This window comes from Bos taurus, chromosome 3, assembly GCF_002263795.3.
Source record: "Bos taurus isolate L1 Dominette 01449 registration number 42190680 breed Hereford chromosome 3, ARS-UCD2.0, whole genome shotgun sequence".
NCBI classification, from domain to species: domain Eukaryota; kingdom Metazoa; phylum Chordata; class Mammalia; order Artiodactyla; family Bovidae; genus Bos; species Bos taurus.
The window spans coordinates 49,885,185-49,907,294 of NC_037330.1; the positions used below are offsets into that span (position 1 = coordinate 49,885,185).

At 47.8% G+C, this 22,110-nt stretch overlaps 1 protein-coding gene across 9 annotated transcripts in view; it reads left to right on the forward strand.

Moving 5' to 3' along the window:
- The window catches only part of BCAR3 (BCAR3 adaptor protein, NSP family member), a 221,810-nt gene that overhangs the window by 194,140 nt on the left and 5,560 nt on the right, over positions 1-22,110 (forward strand). For 8 of the 9 annotated variants that reach the window (NM_001024483.1, XM_010803299.4, XM_005204270.5 and 5 more), the window contains 6 exon segments: positions 1,037-1,482; positions 5,755-5,858; positions 7,230-7,882; positions 12,847-12,962; positions 17,621-17,792; positions 20,353-20,464. In NM_001024483.1, the coding sequence (NP_001019654.1) occupies positions 1,037-1,482; positions 5,755-5,858; positions 7,230-7,882; positions 12,847-12,962; positions 17,621-17,792; positions 20,353-20,464 (1,603 nt within the window). 9 annotated transcript variants of the gene reach the window in all.

Here is a 22,110-nt window from a genome sequence, read left to right on the forward strand (position 1 = left end):
GCAGTGGTTTAGTTGCTAAGTCGTATCCAACTCTTTGCGAAGCCATGGACTGTAGCCTGCCAGGCTTCTCTGTCTGTGGGGATTCTCCAGGCAAGAATACTGGAGTGGGTAGCCATGCCCTCCTCAAGGGGATCTTCCCAACCCAGGGATCAAACCTAGGTCACCTGAATTGCAGGCAGATTCTTTACCAACTGAGCCACCAGGGATGCCTCGTATATTATGTATACAAATATATAACCTTCCCAATAACTCTGTGGGATGAGAGACTGGCCACTTTGTTCCAGGCCCACAGAATAATCGTTGTGCCCAGAGCCACCCTCAGAGGTCTAGTTCTACTGTCCCTGGCTTCCACCTGCATGCAGACCCTCCTCCTCCCCACCCACCAGGCCTGGAGAGGGGTTCCTTTGGAGAGGGCTCTGAGGATGACCCATAGATGACAACCAACATCCTCCTCCAGGTGTTGCAGGGAGAGAAAGAATCAGACCCACCAGACACAAATTTAGTTTTATCACTTCACATCCTTCAGGTCTGCATAGATGTCATCTTCTCCTGATACCCTCCTAACCACCATATTTAAAAGGTCAGCCCCCATCCCAATTTACTTTTTCCTTAACTTTACAACATCTGACATGGCATACCTGTTCCTTTTTTGTCCTACTAGAATAGAAGCTCTCCAGTGAAAACAGAAGCTCTGAGCCAGTGGAGGCTCAGCTTCATTCACTATATAAATGCAGTGCCTACAGCAGTACTTGGCACACAGTGTTGCTGTTCAGTCATGTCCGACCCTGCAACCCCATAGACTGCAGCACGCCAAGCTTACCTGTCCTTCACCATCTCCCCGAGCTTGTTCAAACTCATGTCCATTGAGTCGGTGATGCCACACAGTAGGTGATCAACAAATAGTTCATAAGTGAATGAATCTTCTCAGAATTTGACAAAATAAAGAGCCGACCGAGGAAGAGGAGACATTATAGCCTTGTCCGTAGTGCAGCTAAGCTTGCCTTGCCTGTTCCTCACTCGCCGTTCTGTCCCAAAGGTGTCAGAAAACCTCATGCAGCGAGATGGTGACTTCCTGGTTCGTGATTCTCTGTCCAGCCCGGGAGACTTCGTCCTGACCTGCCAGTGGAAGAACCTCCCTCAGCACTTCAAGATCCGCCGGACGGTGGTGCGGCTCAGCGAGGCCTACAGCCGCGTGCAGTACCAGTTTGAGATGGAGAGCTTCGACTCCATCCCTGGCCTGGTACGCTGCTATGTGGGCAACCGGCGGCCCATCTCGCAGCAGAGCGGAGCCATCATCTTCCAGCCCGTCAACAGGACGGTGCCCCTGCGTTGCCTGGAGGAGCGCTACGGAGCCTCCTCCCCAGACCGGGCCCACGAGGGCAGCCTCACTGAGGGGAGGCCGGACGCGGCCAAGAGGCTGAGCCTCACTGTGGGCGGAACCCAGGCCCGAGAGCAGGGCTTGCCCAGGGGCAACCTCCTCAGGTGAGTCAGGGCCTCCTCGGGTGGTGTTGGGACCATGGGGGCACTCACCTGGCCAGGGCCCAGCTCTGCTCAGCAGACGAGCTTCCCATAGGAGCAGAGGAACAATGAAAGATGTTAGTGGAACTCCAAGTGGCGCTGGAATCGCTGACACAGGGCATTGCACAGTTCCCAGTTGTGCTGTCGCTTCAGTCGTGTCCGGCTCTTTATGACCCCATGGACTGGCCCTTCAGCTTGCTCTGTCCACGGGATTCTCCAGGCAAGAATACTGGAGTGGGTTGCCATGCCCTCCTCCAGGGGATCTTTCCAATCCAGGATCGAGCCTGCGTGTCTTAGGTCTCCTGAGGCAGGTGGGTTCTTTATTCTAGTGCTACTTGGGAAGCTCAGTTGCCAGTTGAGTTGGTGCCAAAAAAAATAAAAAAAATGGTGCTGTTGCTGAGGAAGGGGAAGGCTGACCAGGAGAGACCTTGTGAAGGAGGTACGGATTCCGGCTGGTCTGAAAGCTAGGGGACATTTGGATAGATGCTGCAGAGGGGAGGGTGTCCCCCTGGAGGGAGGGGGCTCAGACAGAGCCTGAGTTGCAGAGTTAGAAAAGGGCAAGCGTGGCTCAGAGTGTGGAAACTGGAGGAACTGGAACAAAGGGTGTGTCCACGCAGGGGGCTGACAGAGGGAGGTTTAGGGAGCTGACCCCACCAGATCAGGGAGGCTTTCGTGCCAGACTTTGAGGTGCCTCAAAGACTTAACATAGGGAATGGAGTGTCCTAAGAACAAGACGGAATGGTGATGTGCAAGAAGGGTGAGAGGGGAGAGGAGCAGGAAGGCAGCTAGTGAGCTATGAAGGATCAGGCTATGCAGATGGAGTAGCGAGGAAAGTCAGGAGGCTCAGAACCAGGCTTCCTGACACCTCTGCTTGTGGGGAGGTGGAGACGGGCAAGTCAGATACCAAAGGAGGGACCAGAGTGGGTAGACTTTGGAGGAAAACCAGTTGCTCCATCTGAGGTGCGACTTTGGGCTTGCAAAGGGCCAGTGTCCAGCAACAGCTCTGGAGTTAGGGAGCGAAGTTAGTCCTGAAAGCTTAGATGAGGACTTGGTCCACACAGAAAGGGTGATTGACTAGGTCAGAAGAGATGAGATTCCTAAGACAGAAGATTCTGAGAGCCTGGGGGCTGCAGGCTGACCCTTGGGGGATCTTGGAGAGAAGAGTTCAGAGAACTGAGTGCTGGGCTAGCCCCACCGTCAATTACAAGTGATGTGCCCTAGGTTAATACTGGACTTGTCTCTCAGGCAGTGAGGAGTCCTTGAGCGTGTTATCTAGTTGCCAAGAAAGAAAAGTTGGCAAGACGCTGTGCATTATATTTATTTTAGACTATGGAAATGATGTTAGAAAAAAAGCAAATTCAAATGATTTTCTTATTCGAGTTCAAAATGGGTCAAAAGCAGAGACAACTTGCAACATCAACAATGTATTTGGCCCAGGAACTTTGAATGACTGTACAATGCAGTGGTGGTTCAAGAAGTTTTGCAAAGGAGATGAGAGCCTTGAAGATGAGGAGCATAGTGGCCGGCCATTCAAAGTTGACGACAATCATCTGAGAGCATCTTTGAAGCTCCTCTTACAACCAAATGGGAAGTTGCCAAAGAACTCATGCTATGGTGGTTCCGCACTTGAAACAAACTGGAAAGATGAAAAAACTTGATAAGTGGATACCTCATGAACTGACCACAAATTTAAAAAACTGTCGTTTTGAAGTGTCATCTTCTCTTACTCTATGCAACCACAATGAACCATTTCTCAATCTGATTGTGACGCACGACAAAAAGTGGATTATATACAACAGCTGACGACAACCAGCTCAGCGGTTGGACCGAATAGAAACTCCAAAGCATTTCCCAAAGCCAGACTTGCACCAAAAAACGGTCATGGTCACTGTTTGGTGGTCTGCTGCCAGTCTGTTCCGTAACAACTTTCTGAATCCCAGTGAAACCATTACATCTGAGAAGGAAGCTCAGCAAATCAATGAGATGAACCAAAAACTGCAACAGCTGCAGCCGGCATTGGTCATCAAAAGTGAAAGTGAAGTCACTCACTCGTGTCTGACTCTTTGCGACCCCGTGGACTGTAGCCCACCAGGCTCCTCCATCCATGGGATTCTCCAGGCAAGAACGCTGGAGTGGGTTGCCATTTCCTTCTCCAGGGGATCTTCCTAACCCAAGGATTGAACCTGGGTCTCCCACATTGCAGGCAGACGCTTTAACCACCAGGGAAGCTGCATTGGTCATCAGAAAGGGCCCAATTTTTCTCCACACCACCTGACCATATGTCACACAACCAACACTTCAAAAGTTGAACGAATTGGGCTGCAGAGTTTTGTCTCATCCACCATATTCACCTGACCTCTCACCAACCGACTACTGCTTCTTCAATTATCTCAACAACTTTTCGCAGGGAAAATGCTTCCACATCCAGCAGGAGGCAGAAAATGCTTTCCAAAAGAGTTCATTGAATCTCAAAGCATGGATTTTTATGCTACAGGAATAAACAAACTTATTTCTCCTTGGCAAAGAAACATGTTGATTGTAATGGTTTGTATTTTGATTAATAAAGATGTGTTTGAGCCTAGTTATAAGATTTAAAATTCATAGTCCAGAGTTACAATTACTTTTGTACCAGCCTAATATTAAAACACTATCTTCTGTTCTTTTGGGAGTTAGGGGTTGGTTGATCAACTAATGAGTAGGGAGTTAATGTGAACAGAGCCAGAGTGACCCGCAGAACCCCTGCTAGGAACAGTGCTGGGAAGGAAGGCCCCTTGGTCTACCCTCAACAACCTGAATTTAAAATACAAAAAAAAATTTTTAAGATAAAAATGAAAGAAAAGCTTAGAAAGTCTCCTTGTTGATAACACAAAGCTAACAGAGCCACTCTTGGGGATTGCTCTTTGAAAGCAGAGCTTGCTAAGCCTTATCACACTTGGCATAGGCTGCAGGTCCAGAAAGACCTAGATGTGGGGGTGGGGTGGACTCAACACGGAAGAGGCTGGAAGCCCTGCCCCTCCGCCCGCCAGTGGCTCCCCACATTCCCTGACGTCAGGCCAGATGGTTGCCCCCACCCCCCCAAAAAGGTGTGCGCTTGGCCAGGTTACATTCCAGGCCAGTGTATGACCACGGAGTCTGACTGCTGGTGGGGATCACTGCTTAAATATCGCTTCACTGAAGCCACTGTCTTTTGGAATTTGCCCTCTGCCCAGCCTTATCTCTGAGGGGTTGCTGGAGTTTGGGGGCTGTTTGGTTTTGTTTTGTTTTTTGTTTTTTTTTTTTCCCCTCTGGTTGTCTGCAAAGGTAGGAAAGAACTTTCACAATTTCTGTAACATAAGTTTGGGGGTTGGGGGTGGTGACTAATAAAGTTCATTACCACTCGACTGGTGAAGTGCTTTCTGTTTTAGCTAACGGGAGATTCTGTTCTTTGGTGCTTATTAGAGTAATTCCTGATCTGAACGGGCAGAGTTAGAGCCATGCTGGCGAACTGTGTCACTAGGGTCTGCTGGGCCTGCTTGCCCTGCGCTGCTGTGCTCTGTGCTTCCCAATCAGAGAAACTGCCAGTCTGAACTGGCAAGGGGCAGAGCCATGCTGGTGAATCGTGTTGTTAGGGTCTACTTTCCCTGTGATGCTGTGTCCTGTGCCTCCCAGCTTGCTTGATGACCCCACGGCCCTTTCCCTGACTCAGCCCAAGGAGGCTGGCCAGGGGATCCCCCAGTGGGGTCCTTCTGAATGGGTATGACAGCCTCCCTGGGCAATCCTGCAGGTTATTTGGGGGACACTGAACTTTCCACTGGAAACTGCCCCACAGCCTCCTTCCTAACTGTGACACTGAAAGGCTTGGTGGAAAACGCGTGTTAGTTATACAAGTCATTCCTCCTGGGTCTGTAAGTAATTTTAGGCGCTGTTGAAAGTACACATTCCAGCTTATCAGATTTTCCTGAGAGTATCTTGAAGCCTTTACCCTGCTCTGCTTAACAGGATGGAAAGACTCAGAAGCAGCAGCCGGGGATCTAACTGGATGGGTCCTGGGGACACGGCAAGGAGTCCATGGCACAGTCATGTACTAATCACCCCCATCAGTGATTTCCTCCTCCAGCCAACATTCCTTTACTCTTAGGCTATATGGGAGTGCTCTCATTCTGAGCAGTCTTTTTCTTTTTTTAAACTTTCCATGATGTTGCCTAAAGGTTTTACGATTTAATGACATGTTTCTGCCCTATTTGTCTTTTGCTTCAGAAATAAAGAGAAGAGTGGGAGCCAGCCAGCCTGCCTGGATCACATGCAGGACAGAAGAGCCTTGTCCCTCAAAGCCCACCAGTCAGAAAGTTACCTGCCAATTGGTAAGTCTTTGGGAATTTGGGGGGAGGAGGGTGATGGTGTTCCCCTGATTTTCTGCAGGCTGTCTCCCCTGCTCCTTCTGGTCACCTAATTTGGGAAAGACATAAGACTCCACATCTGGAGGCTGAGGGGTTCATAGAACTGTATCCAGATGCAAATCACTGAGCTGGATGCTGTGTGTGTGTGTGTGTGTGTGTGTGTTACTCAGTTGTGTCCGACTCTTTGCAACTCCATGTACTCTGTGTGTGTGTGTGTGTTAGTCACTCAGTCGTGTCCAATTCTTTGTGAGCCCATGGACCAGATTCCTCTGTCCATGGAATTCTCCAGGCAAGAATACCGGAGTGGGTTGCCATCTCCTTCTCCAGGGTATCTTCCCAGCCCAGGGATCAAACCCAGGTCTCCAGCATTACAGGCAGATTCTTTACCATCTGAGCCACAGGAGAGCCTGGATGCTTAATGTGTGCTAGCTTTTAAGCCTCATAAGAAGCCTTAAAGGTGAGCATGGTTATCCTCTTTTTGGTGAGGAGACTGAGGCATGGATATAATTGACCTGTAGATGCATCTGTCTAGTAAGTGGTGAAGCCAGCCTTTGAACCTAGGTTTCCTGACTCTGAGCCCAACTGCAAACTGGTGGTCATCATGACAAACGTGCCTTCCCCTTAGTCTCCTCCCTGGGGAGAGGGTGAATGGGTCAGTCCAGGGGTTCCTGGTAGAAACCCCGCCTCCTCTCCATTCTGCTGTCACAGCTGGAAGAGTGAGATGGTGTGGGATGTGGGGGAACCAGGTAAGCAATTGTGTTAATAGGCAATGGGATTGTTTTTCATTATTTTTGTAATGGACCTTCCTTGGGGAACCACAGGATGATTTTTCCTGTCACCCCTTCATAAACTGTTTGAAAGTGGGTTTTCTCAGCATCTTTTTCTCCCTTCCCCATGTGTCTCTGTCTCTTCCTTAAAGCTGGCAGGATCCACTCTGGCTTTGAGAGTGACTCAGACCCCTCCCCCTTTTATACTATGTGACTAAAGACATGTTTCTTAGGGTAAGGTTAGATTACTCACCACCCTCCAAGCTCTATGTATTTCCCTGTTTTGACTGTATAACCTTCTGTGACCATAAAATGGCATTGCTGCCCAGCTGTGGGTAGTCACCAGGATTTAGAATTCCCCAAGAAGTGGCATGGGGCCACCTATGCCCTTGAGATGCTCTTGACTGCTCTAGACCAGACCTGCAGTGGTCATACTGGCTGGTCTTTTGTGGGTAAAAATCAAAGCCCTAGAGTATGAATTGAGGGCCAGAAGCTGTCACTCTAATTTTGTCTGTTTTGTGTTTTCCTCACAGCTGAGCTTTTTCTGACCCTCTGTTATCCTCCACAGGCGGTAAGCTGACTCCTCAGTCCCCAAGTGTGGGCACAAGCCCCTGCCCAAACTCACCAGTGTTCAGGACGGGCAGCGAGCCCACTCTGAGTCCAGCTGTGGTGCGGAGGGTCTCCTCAGACGCTAGGCCAGGGGAGGCGCTGAGGGGCTCAGACAGCCAGCTATGCCCCAAGCCGCCCCCCAAGCCCTGCAAGGCACCCCTGCTCAAAGCTCCCCCGTCCCCATCTATCTGGCTCAACTCTGAAGCCAACTACTGCGAACTGAACCCAGCCTTGGCGGCCAGCTATGATGGGGCATCTAGGCTGCCCTTCTGTGCCCAGGACAGCTACGTGGAGTTGCTGACAGCCAAGCAGAATGGGGGGCTGGGCACCCGGAACTCTGACACCAGCTACTTGATCCTTGATGATGATGATAGGACAAGGCCTTGGAAGCCGCCGCCAGCCCCAGGGGACACAGTGGGGGAGGACCAGGACACATTTGTGATGCCCCTCCTAGAGACCACCTCTTCGTTCAAGCCCAATGACTTTGAGTCGAAGCTGCTTCCTCCTGAGAACAAGCCCCTGGAAACTTCGATGCTGAAACGTGCAAAAGAACTGTTCACCAACAGTGACCCCAAGGTCATTGCCCAGCACTTGCTCAGCGTGGACTGCAAGGTAGGTGCCGGAGGAATTTCCAGATGCTTGAAAGGCGGTTCTGTCTGGGCCTCATTCTGCCTTACCTTGTGGCTTGTTTGCTCATAGGACAATGGAGATGATGACCTGGGTGTGGGATTTATTGAAGGGGTGGGAACCCAGGCTGTGACAACCCTTGCCCAGGCAGGAAGCTTGTGAAATTCACCTGGGACAGAAGGATACAGGGCCACCCAGGACCCTGCTCTCCTCCCCCAACCCCTGCCGTGCCCTTCTCCCAGCTCGTGTGGATTTTCAATTCTCCCCCTGCCTGAACTCCATCAGAACTGGTGAAGTCAAGTCCAAAGAAGAGTAGATTGTAGATGAAAATGGAGTTTCTGGAGTAGCAGAGCCTTCGTGGTTTTTATTTCATTATATGCCACATATGTACATTATATATTTATTTTTATTGTTATGAAAATGGTCTTTAGGGTAAAATTTTTAAAGTTACTTGCTCAGTTGAGAAAAAATATAAAACAATTATAAAAGATATCATTTTAGAAAAATTACACAATACAGATTAGGAGAAAAAAAATGAAAACCACACAAAATCCAGTTTCTTGGTGATCACCGTTGTTAACATTTGTTCCGCCAATAGATGTGTAAATAATTGCACGCATATCTATTTGTTTACCACAGAAATGCCACAGGCCTATGCATACCACTTCAAACCTTTTTTGTCTTTCATGGAACAATATAGCATGACTATCTTTCCATGTGACTATATAAACCTCTGTTTACATCATCATTTTTTAAAAAATTATCATTTTTGATGCATTTCTTTTAGATATGGGTGGCTTTTGTTCATAGCTGGCCCCAAGACAACCTCATCCTTCAGAGAGTAATTTCTCGAAAGCAAGCGTTTAAGGCTGGGGTGTGCTCAGCCCACCCCTCAATATAAGGAGACAGATCCCTTCATTTGAGCAACAGATGAGGCCTTAGATTTAAAGCCCTTTTTCATTTGTAGCTCAGTGAAGTCAATTAGCTTCAAAGGTCAGGGCTTATTGAGGAACTGGTTTTCCTAAATAAATTTCCTGGGTCATGAATCATGGCAGGAAATCTAATCTCCAAGCATTCCCCAGGGAGTTCCTCGGTTGATGGAGGCTCACAGGGCGCATGGGACCTCCCAAAGCTGTCTTAAGGAATATTAAGCAGGCGCTGGCTGTTTCGGGGCAAACAGCCGAGGGGCTGCCAGGAATGGGGCTGTGTTGGAGGAACAAGGACTGTCTGTGTGGTTCACTGGGTGTCCTTGGGCAGGGCCCCAAGTGGTCAGATAATTTTCCTTGTTAAGACCTTATCTCATTCAGAGGGAGCTAAACCTGTTTGGACAGGAAGAGGATTTAGTCTCCTGTTCTAGTTGGTATGAATAGGCCCTGGGTCTGAGACAGCAGAACCACACCAGCAGGCCAGGAGCCTGGTGTGAACCTGTTTGAGTTCTCGGTGGAGGAAGCTCCTTGTGGGAACATGGCTCTGGGTTTACAGAACAGCCTAATTTCTGGGAGTAAATGAATGCTTCCCCGCTGTGTTCTCAGGCAGGACTTGGTAGTAGTCTAGGAGGAGGTGAGAGGCCCGACTGCTCTTCACAGGAGTCTGGAACCTTCCCACTGCCTTGGCAGTCTGTTCTCAGCTGAAGGAATGTGTAGCCTCCTCTTTGTTCTGTTTCTCTGTCTGCATTCTGTCCTCCTGGTGGGGGTCCCACTCCCCCCCGTATGCCTTTAGGCCCCCCTGGAAGAGGCGCTGGGTGGAGCCCCCAGGCAGTGAGGCAGAGACCTGAGCGGGAGCCCCCTGACGATGAGCCCACCCCTAGTCCCCAGGGCGGGGCTGTTTCGTCTTCCTTCCGCCCTCATTTCCTTATCCTCTTCCTGAACTACTGACTGCAGGGCTTTGCCAACAGAGCAGGAACAGCAAGCATCTCTTAAGAAGTAAAACAAAGGCTGTTGTCACCTAACTGACTCTAACTGCAACCAGACCAGCCCACCCGGAAGCCTAGAGCTGGCCTGGGCAGCATCCAGGGCCCAAATGCTGGTTCCCACCTGTGCCCAGAGCCCAGCCTGTGGGGGCTGTGGGTGGTCCTGAATGCCTGGAGGCAGCAGGGCAAACCCCTTCGCAGGCTGGGGCTGGGTGGGCGTCCACTGAGCCGCTCCCACCCTGTGAATGGGTAACGCTCTGCTTTACCCACTTGTCTCTGCAGAAGCTAGAAGGAGACGGGCCCAGTGGCCAAGGGCCTGGCCTCTGGGGGTGAGCTACCTGAGTCTAACCTCCCCCCCGACCCCCCGCCCGCCGCCTCTGAGTTTCTAAAGGGAGAAGAGCACCACAGTCCAGGTGCTTGTGAAGACTAAAGCCCTCATACAGTGCCTGCCCCAGACAGGCTGAGTGACGGTTCCCTAGTGTTATGTATTGAGCCTTGATTGAACACCAACTGTGGGCCAGGTCAGGTCAGGCCAGGTCATGGTGGGAGAGGCAGGAGCGACAGTGACATAGAATTCGGACCACGGTCCAGGTGGGAAATGCTCTGCAGGGCCTCCAAGGTACCGTCTCAAACATAGTGGAGGGAGGGGTCAGGGTGGGGATTTCTGAGACAAGCTTTGAAGGCTGAATAGGAGTTGGTGATGCAGAACACAAAAGCATCTTCCAGGTGGCAGGCAGCACACACTTGCAGAGACTGAGAGGCCCGGAACCATGGGAGATTTTATGTTTATGAAGGATTCACTCTGGAAGGGTAGTGAGGGAAATGGGGTCTGTAGGGGGAGGGCCTGGCAAATCTGTCTGTCTTTGTTTTTAAATCTCTACTTCTGGGCTCCTTCCAGGTTGCTTCCTTCAGGGCACTCTGCAGTTCAGTGAGGGAGACAGGCCCATAAGTGCAGAGTGCCCATCAGAGTCCTCTACGGAGGGCAACCGAGACGGCGACCTCATTTCTCGGTAGATGGTTCCTGGCAGCTGGGAAGAAGGCCAGCCAGGCTCCTGTCGGGGCTCCACTGGGTCACCACAGCCATTCCCCAGGCAGTCGGATGAAGAGCGGACAAAACTAAGAGACCCTGCAGAGCCAGGATGGCTAAGATCAGGAGAGCAGAAGGCAGCCGGGTCTCATGAGGACGGGTGTCATTCTGCCCCGCCGGGTCCAGCTCAGAGTGAATCCTCTAGAAGTGCTCATCCTTCCTCTCCCTCTCTGAGCATCATGGCCCCAGGCTTTCCCAGGAGCCCTAATCCAGGCTGCTCTGTGACCTCAGGACCCCTTGTCCCAGAGCTCAGCCTTGGGGCAACCAGGTGTTGGCTTTTCCTGATAATACGTCAGGAAAGTGACCAGGGGACTGCATGTTTACACTGAAGGAAAACAGGCAAGAGGGGAATACAGCTTCCAGAATAAAAGCGAATCAACGACAAGCCTGTGACTATTACAGAGTGTGTGTGGACTGAATGTGTTAGGTTTGGAGCCTCTGACAGGGCAGATGTCTAAACAAGCAAAGAGTGTGTGACTGCAGGTGACCAGGGTGTCCATCTCGGCTGCCTTGTCATGGTCAAGGTGTAAATCTCTTTCCAGAGATCGGGCCAGAATTCTTCCCCCTTCCACATGGCCAGTGATTCATAACTTAGCTTTGTAAATAGCTCGGGTTTTAGGGTCATTTGATCCTTGGCAAAGTCCTTGAGGAAGGTAAACTCAGCAGTTGTTTTAGAGAAGGGGAAACTGAGGCCGAGAGCAGATGAATCCTGCATCTTATTCTGGAGTCTGCACTGGACAGCTCATCCCCAGGACTGATGGTGGTGCCTTTGCTCAACTACAGAAGTTAAAGGTCAAGGTTAATATCAGCTAAACTGCCAGATGTTTTTGGTGGACTGTTATGAAGACACCTGGACTGTTCATATGCTCAGGATAATTATCGTGGAGAACAACTCCACAGGAACGAGGAAAGGAATTGTCCTGTGTCTGCCACATGTCCAGGGATGGTTTGACCCATTATATCTGCTAGTTGGACCTCCCCTGGTGTTTTAGCAGTCAAGAATCTGCCTGCAATGCAGAAGCCACAGGAGATGTGGGTTCAATGGGAAAATCCCCTGGAGGAGGGCATGGCAACCCACTCCAGGATTCTTTCCTGGAGAATCCCATGGACAGCCTGGCAGGCTCCAGTCCATAGGGTTGCAGTCGGACACAATTGAAGCGACTTAGCACACACACACATCTGCTCATTGCACTGTTAGTATCAACATATCAGTGCTCTGTGAGTGTCACCAGCCCCGTTTTAGAGATGCCCTGACTCAGCTGTAGCATTTGGAAGTAATGTAATAACTATAAGTGGTTAACTAATACCTGATTCCAATAAGCTGTGATCACACACTGGAACTGAGATGGGGAGTGCTGACTGGGACAAACAAACCAGATTTTCTTTAAGGAAGACCTCTCAGGGGGAGAAGTGGGTGTGTTTGAGACCTCAGGTTTCACATAGCCGTACATGTTTCTAATAGTTTCCAGATGTACAGTGCGTTTACTGAGCCCAGGAGAGGCGTGATTACGGGTAGTAGGAGCCAGCCCTGCCGTTAAGCGAGAACATAAACGGCAGAGCCTGCAGCAGAGTGGCACTTGGACGCAGCTCCACTTTTCCACTGCCGGGGATCAGTCTGCTCCGTGCGCACATAGCCCTGCTGTTGGCGGCAAATCTAGCAGCAGGATCCAGCCATGTTAGACACAAGCTCGAAGAACCACACTGTTCTCTGGCTGGGCAGAAACACCAAATCTGCAGACCAATCTAGGTATTTTCCTGCCAGGTTTTACATTCCAGTATATGTATCAAAAGCCTCCAAATAGTGTATTAAGACTGTATTTTCAGATGCTGCTGCTCAAAAAGAAGTGCCACAAGTCAAGTGCATCCACAGTGTCCCGGTTTAGTGTATTTCTTTCCATGTTCGCAGCAAGCCCACTTCCTGGTCCAGTTCATTTCAACCTGTGTTCTTGACAGGTCGCGAGGATACTTGAAGTCTCGGAAGAGATGAGGAAGAACATGGGCGTGAACTCAGGGCTGGAGCTCATCACCTTGCCTTATGGTCACCAACTGCGCCTGGACATCATTGAAAGGTGAGTAGTGCTGCTCTGTACTTATGGTCCTTTCAACTCCATAGGCTGTCAGAGCTACAGTTTTCAGAGCTGGGAGACGCCAGGTACCCTCTGGCCCAGGGCCACCTCACTCGAGGAAGTGTGGCCCCTGAAGGCCTTTCCCAGAAGCCGTGACCAGAGAATTCCTGGAGAAGCTCAGGTGGCAAAGAGGAAGTCAGGGAACAGATAGCACGTTCGCAACTCTGCTCCATGGGCAGATGGAGAAGCCGGCAGAGGCTCAGCCCTAGAGCACAGGTCACCACCACCCCTGCTGGCCTGGGGTGGGGGCAGTGCTGCGGCAGATGGAGCGGGGGTGCCACGCCACTTCCCTCCAGCCTGAGCTGCAGCCCCTCTGTCTGCTTTAGGAATCAAGTGGGGGTTTGTGGGGGAAGTTGGGAAGAATAGGGTCTGAACGGTGTTTTCTTTGAAGTGTGGACAAATGGGGGATCAGAGGGCAAGAGATGAGGTGCTCAGGCCCGACCTCTAAAGCATCACTGCCCTCTTCTCGTGGAAAGCCAGGGCCCTGGCTGGCCATTAAAACCCACTCACATCAGATATTTAGAAACTAGAAAGGTAGAAGTAGCAAGGCACGTTTTTAAGCAGCACTAGACTAGAATCTCATGTTACCATAGAAGTTGGCCTTTTTGATACACATGAAAAGATAGTTGTTTTGGGTAAGACTGCTTTGTTATCTGAAGTTTTCTGTTTTTCCAACCAGCTTCCTGGTTGCCACAGCACTCGTGTGGTCTTTAGTGGGCAGCCAGGGCCCTGGCTTCTCCTGAGGAGAGGCGAGTGATGCTTCAGAAGCCGGAGCCCTAGCACCATCATCCCCTGCCCATGGTTTTCTGTGATGTTCTGGGTCACAGCGCTGTCCAGTACAACACTGATGGCAGAAATCTCCTGACAGCATCCACTGGCCGCTGGTGACCCCTGAGCACCTGAAATGTGGCAACTGAAGGATGAAATTTATTTTTACTCTTCAGCATTTTAAGTATAAATATAGCCACATGTGGTCTGTGGACAGTGCAGTCCTAGACTACCACTAGCCCCTAGAAAGTAAACACTATATTTCAAATGGCCTGGGAGAGTTGGTAGCAGCTGCTTTCAAGGTTACCCAACTATGAAGCAAATAAAATGGCTCCAGTGCCTCTGTTGCTGTGGTTTCACCGCCACAGGTGCCTCCCGTAGGAAACACCCAGCACCGAATGGAAGACTTCTGGGAGGCAGGAGGGCAGGACGCGAGCCTGCTGCCTTTGTTCAGGCATGCCTGTCAGCTTATTGTTCAGTGTCTTTGGGCAATGGTAGGTCTGACTTCTGAATTCCCCTACTTTCCCTGCTCACTCTTCTAGATGCCAGCCCTGCTCTCCAAGGCATCCTCTCCCTCCCCATGCCCCAGGGCCTGGCTTCTCATTTCCACTCGCCTGCCGTCCCTCCTGGTCTGGGCCCGTGGTCATTATTTCAGCAGAGACCAGCTGTGCTGCCGTGCATCCCTGTTTCTCCTGTGATACTTTTCAGACTGAAAGCTCCCCAGCTGCAGGCCTTGTTTATTTATTTATGGCGGAGCTGGGTCTTCGATGCCGTGCAGGCTTTCTCTAGTTGTGGCGAGCGGAGGCTGTTCTTCATTGCAGTGTGCGGGCTTCTCAATGCAGTGGCTTCTCTTGTTGCCGAGCACGGGCTCTAGAGCACAGGCTCAATAGCTGTGGCCCATGGGCTTTGTTGCTCTGGAACGTGTGGGATCCTCCCAGACCAGGGATCAAACTCATGATCCCTGCATTGGCAGGTGGATTCTTTACCACTGAGCCACCAGGGAAGCCCTGCAGGCCTTATTTTATCAGTTTCATGAGCTGTGTTGGGCATGCTTTATGGGTGCCCAGGCTGAGGTCAGCAGGCTTGTGGCTTCTCTCTGGGCTATTTTCTGACTTCCACTCTTGTCTACATCCATTTCCTCTTCCTCCTGATTGCCGCCTGCCTGGGGTCTGGCTCCTTGCTTTGTTCGCCATCCAGAGCTGACCTGTAGGATCTACCTGCTAGGGCCTGGGGAGTGGTTCTCTCCATTACAATGTATCTACTAAATTAAGGTTACAGCAGTCCTGCAGGATCAGGTGACAGCCTTGTGTTTGAGAGTCTAATGTAAACCACCCTCCATTTTAAACTTCAGTTCAGTCACCACCCATTCCAAGGCTAGTGAGTGGGATGTCCTTCTGAAATGTTTTGTGCCTCCTACCCACCTCAGGAGCTTCTGCTACACAATTGCCTTGCTGAGCTGTTTTTCCCAAGGCGGTGTGTGCAGGAGGTTTGAGGCAAATGTTGTTCGAATGAATGGATATAATTACCCAATTAACTGTTGATATAAAGCCAGTTCTTAAATAGAGAACCTGTCTTTTATTAAGGGCCTTAAAACATAGGAAAAAACATTGACTAAAGAATCAATTACGGCAACATAGGAAGTTAGTTTACTATTAAACAGCTAAAATGTTCATCTCAACCTTAACACTTTGCAAATGGGTAACAAAACTCTTCAATAAGTTTAACATAATAAAAATATACTTTAAGTCTATTTTTTTTTTTCAACAAAGCTAAATCTTTATTAGGATCATTTGAGAATCTGGCTTCAGCGTGGTTTAAACATTAACACATGACATGCACATTACAGACTTGAAGAGGTATTGGTCATACCTTGTCCTGACAGTAACATTTCAGACCCCTTTTATAGTCTGAAATTTCATTTTCTCTCATCTTCTTTGACCTCTCTATACAGATGCTCCCTCTGGGCTTCTGTTTCACCACAAACTCCTCATGTAACCTCTCCCTGCCTAGCCCCTCCTCAATCTCCTTTGCTTGCTGCTACCATCTTCCTTCTGCATGTTTTTTATTTTATTTTTTTTTTAATAACATAAACCTTTATTACATTCTTAGTGGATGTGATAATAAAATAATAACATATTTCACATAGTACTTCAGAGTTACAGTTATTTGATTTTTTTTTCTAATTTTATTTTATTTTTAAACTTTACATAATTGTATTAGTTTTGCCAAATATCAAAATGAATCCGCCACAGGTATACATGTGTTTAAGTCTATTTTAAAGATCCATTAATTAAGAAAGACAGGAAATTAGCAAAAGAAGATAAAGGGAAGAGATATAGGCAAAAGGGACCAACATACAGAGGGAGAAATGTGCACACAGATACCAGGGTAGTAACAACTGCTATTTGCTAGGTACTGCTGAGCCAGGCACTTTAATTATCTTTACGCACACACACAGTCTTTCTCACAACAGCCCTTGTTCCCATTTTAGAAGTGGAGCAGTGGAGCCTAAGGTCACGCTTTGAGCAACCACCTTGCACACCCACATGTGCAAATGCTCAGAGACAGCAGAGCCTGTTACTGATTTAAAAATCATTGGAGAAACTGGTAGTGCTAGCCACTAGATGAATCACTCCTCTCTTTGCTTTAGAAGAGTGAGGAGGAGGCCAGCACAGGAAGCGTGGAATATCATCCTTAGCTGTGAACTTCTAGGAAAAGGTGGCCCCAGAGTTTCAGAGGCAAGTCATATCGTAGCGACCGTAGCTGTGAATTAGTGCTTCACCTTCAGCACTCGTACCAGTGCCTGGAGAGAAATTTACCCAAGGCCACTCTGGTGGCTCAGCTGGTAAAGAATCCGCCTGCAATGCAGAAGACCTGAGTTTGATCCCTGGGTTGGGAAGATTCCCTGGAGAAGGGAACAGCTACCCACTCCAGTATTCTGGCCTGGAGAATTCCATGGACTGTATAGTCCATAGGTTCGCAAAGAGTCAGACATGACTGAGCAACTTTCACTTTCACTCTGGCCCAAGGTAGGGAATGCTCATTCCTGGGCCACAGAGGGAGGGAGAGGCAGGTTTACAGACTGCTGCCACCAGGGAGGAGACCTCTCTGTGACCCCATTCATATCCATCCCATTGTCTGTACAGAAAAGACCACTCTGCTTCGTCTTCTGGGTCTGCGCAGTTGACCCGTGGCATTCAGGATGAGAAAAGGGAGGATTGTTGGTAGATACAAGATTTCTTTCTATGAGGGTCTGACCTTACAGAGAAATCCTGCCAGCTCACTATTGAGTCTTTGTCCACATTCCCACTCACTTTCTGGCCCCTTGACCCAAGCCACTTTATTCTTAGCTCATCCCTTGTTCTCACATCCATGTTGTCTTCCTGGATCTAGCATATTATCTCATCTTTCTGTCCCTTCCATTCCCCAGTCCAGGGGGCTTAGGGACTTCCCAAAGGATTCCTCAGTGTGTTGGGGACCTGGCATCTCTGTGGACCTGTCATGGTGAGAGGGACAAGGAGCCACGTGCACTTCTGAGCAGCTTCAGCACAGGAAGGCCCCTTCATGCCCCTTGCTCCAGGGCTGAACATGCCATGTCCTGGGGTTTCTGTCCTTTTTGATTCTCCACAGGACGCCCACTGAGGCCCTTCTGCAGTCACTCTGATGGGGGTGGTCTGTCTTTGCAATCAGCAACCAAACTGTGTGAGCTGCCAGTGTGTCTCAGGAAGACAGTGGCAAATGGTGCACAGCCAGTCCTTTCCTTGGCCAGTTTGGTTTCATTTCCTCCTGGTCCTATTAGCCCTGGGCCTGATCGCTCATCTCCTTCCTTTCAGACACAACACGATGGCCATCGGCATCGCAGTGGACATTCTGGGCTGCACGGGCAGTCTGGAGGACAGAGCAGCCACCCTCAATAAGATCATCCAGGTGGCAGTGGAGCTGAAAGACTCCATGGGGGACCTCTATTCTTTCTCAGCCATCATGAAGGCCTTGGAAATGCCACAGGTAAATTTCAACTTGCTTTATGCAGCCCTGTGGGCCTGTGTGTACTTAATGCTCTGCAAAGTGGTCTTCAAGTCCATGCCTGGCAAACCACAGGTGACTTTGGTCAATGCAAAAGGTAAATCGTGTCTTAGTGAAAGCTGCTTTGATTAGGGGGCAAACAAGAGCAGCGTTGCAAGTTTCTGGCTCTGTTTTTAAAGACAGCAGATAATCGCTGACTGCCTACACTTTCTCTGTGATGTACAATAAGGGTCATCCTCAAGAACAACAGATGTTCCTGAAGAACCGGTTAGGGTGATTAAGTCTGGCTCAAGTGTGTTGTGTAAGAAAGACTGCTTCCATCTGGGTCACTGGGCAGGCGGGCTGTTTGGGGTTATGACTGGGAAACCAAGACATTTGGGGAGCTGATCTCTGAGGATCCCTAGAGTGGTTTATCTCAAAGTATGTTCCTCAGGTCACCTAAAACAGACTCCTGTTAAAAGACTCAGCTTCCTGACTCATTTGCCATACAACCCCCTAAAGCAGAGTTTCTGAAATCAGGCACTTTGAATTTATCTGCTTTGACAGTCTGTTTTTAGAATGAGGTTTGAAACTGAAAATTTGTTTTTGAAGCCAAGTGGACCTCATAGAGGTAGATGCTCAGTGACTTTGAGTATGAGATCACAGTCCCACAAACCCAGTCTGCAAGAGTAATACCAAAGCCACCGCTCATTTAGCTTGGCTATTTTGCAACCAGCCACAGATTCTCTGAAATCCTGCATGTTAAGAACATAATTTCCTTATATGAAACCAAGGTCACCTTTCAAACAAGAAGCTGAAATGCTTCATGCTTTCACCAGGAAATTTTGAGAAGGGTCAATTCCAATTATAATATTCTAAGAACTTTCAAATTTCTTTAGATGCACTGAAATTATTTGGGTCAATATTTGAAATAAGCAAGTTCAGCTGTATTTTCATGATATACTGACTTCTACTATACTAACAGGAGTTATCATTTTTCATTTGGCTGTTTCTAATTTACATTATGTTTATTTCCTCTTATCCAAAACTGCCTATAATTCTGAGAACTAATAGGTTAGCTATTCGTATAGCTTCCCAGCCCAGAGCTTCCTCTGAGAGTAGTGAAGGGGAATTTGTGACATTAATATGGTTGCTGTCCATGACATCAAACTCAGCAATTAGGGACTTATCCCAAAGCACATAAACATGCCTTTATAGGTGGTCCCCCCATCCCACGGCAGCATCATATTCTTCCTATCTGCAACACTTCAGCAGTGAGGGGTCAGAGTCCTCCAGAGTGCTCAGGGCTCTGTTTGGGGTAGGGAGTGGCAGACCTAGGAAAAACCAGAGACGAGAGTCATGTCATTTCTGTGTATCATCTAAACCTGACCCTGGACTACAGCCATTTGTGCTGCCTTCTGTTCTCAGTTTCTGGTATCAAGAGAGCGCATCCAGGAGATGGGCCAAGACAAGGGCTCCTTTCAGAAGGTGGATGCTTCAGGGCAGGGAAGAAGAAGGGGGCATGAGAAGAAATGGTGGCATCATGGGTGGCCAGAGGAAGATAAGCCACATCCTCCCCTTCCCAGCAGACCTGCTGGTGGTGATCCTTTCTCACCCTCCTCTTGGAATACACAGGGAGTTTGAGGCCAAGGAAATGAATCTCTGCCATTTAGCTGTGAAACTTGACTAAGTTATCTAATCTCTTGTCTTCTGATCTGTAAAATGAAGTCAAAATACTGCCTCATAGAGCACTGTGAGGATTAAATGAAATTCCTCAAATACCTGACAGAATTGGCCCTCATTCCCTAAATATTAGTTCCCTTCCCCCCCTTCCTTGTTTCATGTAGAAGATATCAGACACAGGCTTGCTGGTTTTAGGGTGTGAATGGGGGACTATTAGGATAGTCAGAGTCAGTGGCATATGTTGGTCTGGACTAAACGATTCCAAAGAAATGAGCAGTGGCATCACATGGCCTAGGCAATTTTCCATGTTTCAGACTTTACTACTTAAAAGTAACATTAAAATGCTTAAAATCACAATTCTACATCCTTACATCAGTATAAACTCTGGAGGACAGTTGGCAATGCCTATCAAGATTTTATTTCTTGACCCAGTAGTTCTACTTCTGGAAATTTATCCTCCAGATATTCTCTTGTGCACATCTGCAAAATCTTTGAGATAATTCTATAACAGGAAAATATGTTTAAAGCTCTTATGTATAGGAAATTAGCTAAACTATGGTTTATGCATAAATGGACCACTTGAGATAAAACAAGACTGTTGTATGCTGTTCTATATGTACTTATGTGAAATAACTTCCAAACAAGGAACAGGAAAATATGTGTATAGTATGATATGCATTTATTTTAAAAAGTGTGTGTCTCTAATGGGTCATGAGAGCAACATGGAGCAGGGAGTGGGTAGGGATTAGCTTTTCTCTATACTCTTTCAACTGCTTTGAGTTTTTATCATGTCCATCTGTCATTCATTTCAAAACTTAAGCACCAAGGTAATTTTTAAAAGAGCCTTTTTCCAAAGCTATAACAGTTTTCTTTCTTCCAGATCACACGGTTAGAAAAAACGTGGACTGCCCTGCGGCACCAGTACACACAAACCGCCATCCTCTATGAGAAACAGCTGAAGCCTTTCAGCAAAGTCCTGCATGAAGGCAGAGGTGAGCACTGGGTCAGGGCAGGCGGCCTGCGGGCTGCTTGGCAGTGTCATTATCTGTTCTGGTTTGAGCAAAGCTTTTAGCAGGGCGTGTTATAAAGGCTCCAAGTTATCTGCAGGATTGTCAATGAGTCAGTCAGGATTGTCAGTCAAGCCTGTATCAGATGACAAGAGTTGCTTGTAGGTATTCGGTTGCTAAAACAAGACATAGGGTACCAGTCACCTCGTTTTGAGCTTAACTTTGTAAACAGAGGTACAATTTACATATTAGCTTCAGGTGTACAACATAATGGTTCAATATTTGATTGTTGCAAAATGATCACAATAAGACCGGTTAATATCTATCACCATACATGGGTGCAAAAATTTTTTTTTCTTCTGATGAGAACTTTCAAGATTCACTTTGCTAGCTACTTTCAAATATGCAGTACAGTATTCACTATAGTCACCACGCTGTATAGCATATCTCCAGGAGTTACTTTATAACTGGAAATCTGTACCTTCTGATCCCTTCAACCATTTCACTTCTCCCCTTGTCTCAGGTGACCACCAATCTGTCCTCTATATCCATGAGCTCAAGGGGTGTTTCTGTTTTTCTTAGACTCTACATGTAAGTGAGTTCACATGCTATTTATCTTTTTCTGTCTGACATATTTCACTTAGCATAATACCCTCAAGTTTGTGTTGTCACAAATGGCAGGATTTCTTTTTAATGGCTGAATAATATTCCATTGTATGTATACACACATATGCATCTTTTAAAATTTAAGTTATAGTTGATTTATGATGTGTAAATCTAGTGTACAGCAAAATTATTCAGTTATATATTTAATATTTTTCATCGTAGATTATTGCAAGATATTGATTATAGTTCCCTATGCTATACAAAAGGACCTTGTTGTGTAAATAAGTTCATTTGTATCATTTTTTAGATTCCATACATAAGTGATATCGTGAGATATCTATCTGTCTGACTCACTTCACTCAGCATGATAATTAATCTCTAGGTCCATCCATGTGTTGCTGCAAATGGCATTGTCATTTTTTTCTGGCTGAGTAGTATTCCATTGTGTACATACATATACCACATCTTTCTTTATCCACTCATCTGTTGAGTGACATTTAGGTTGCTTCCATATCTTGGCTATTGTAAATAGTGCTGCTATGAACACTGAGGTACAGGCATCTTTTCAAATTAAGGGTTTTCTCCAGATACATGCCCATGAGTGGGATTGTTGGATCATATAGCAACTCTGTTTTCAGTTTTTTAAGAATCTCCATGCTGTTCTCCATAGTAGCTGCACTAATTTACATTCTCTCCAACAGTATAGGAGGGTGCCCTTTTCTCAACACTGTCTCCAGCATTTATTATTTGACTTTTTGATGATGGCCATTCTGACCACTGTGAAGTGATACCTCATTGTAGTTTTGATTCGCATTTCTCTGATAATTAGCAATGTTGAGCATCTGTTGTGTATTGAGCATCATGTATCTGTTGGCCATCTGCCTATTTTTTCAGGGGGCTATGTTTTTTTTGCTAGTTGTATGAACTGTTTGTATATTTTCAAAATTAAGCCCTTGTTGGTCACATTGTTTGCAAATATTTTCTCCCATCTGTTGGTTGTCGTTTCATTTTGTTTATGGTTTCCT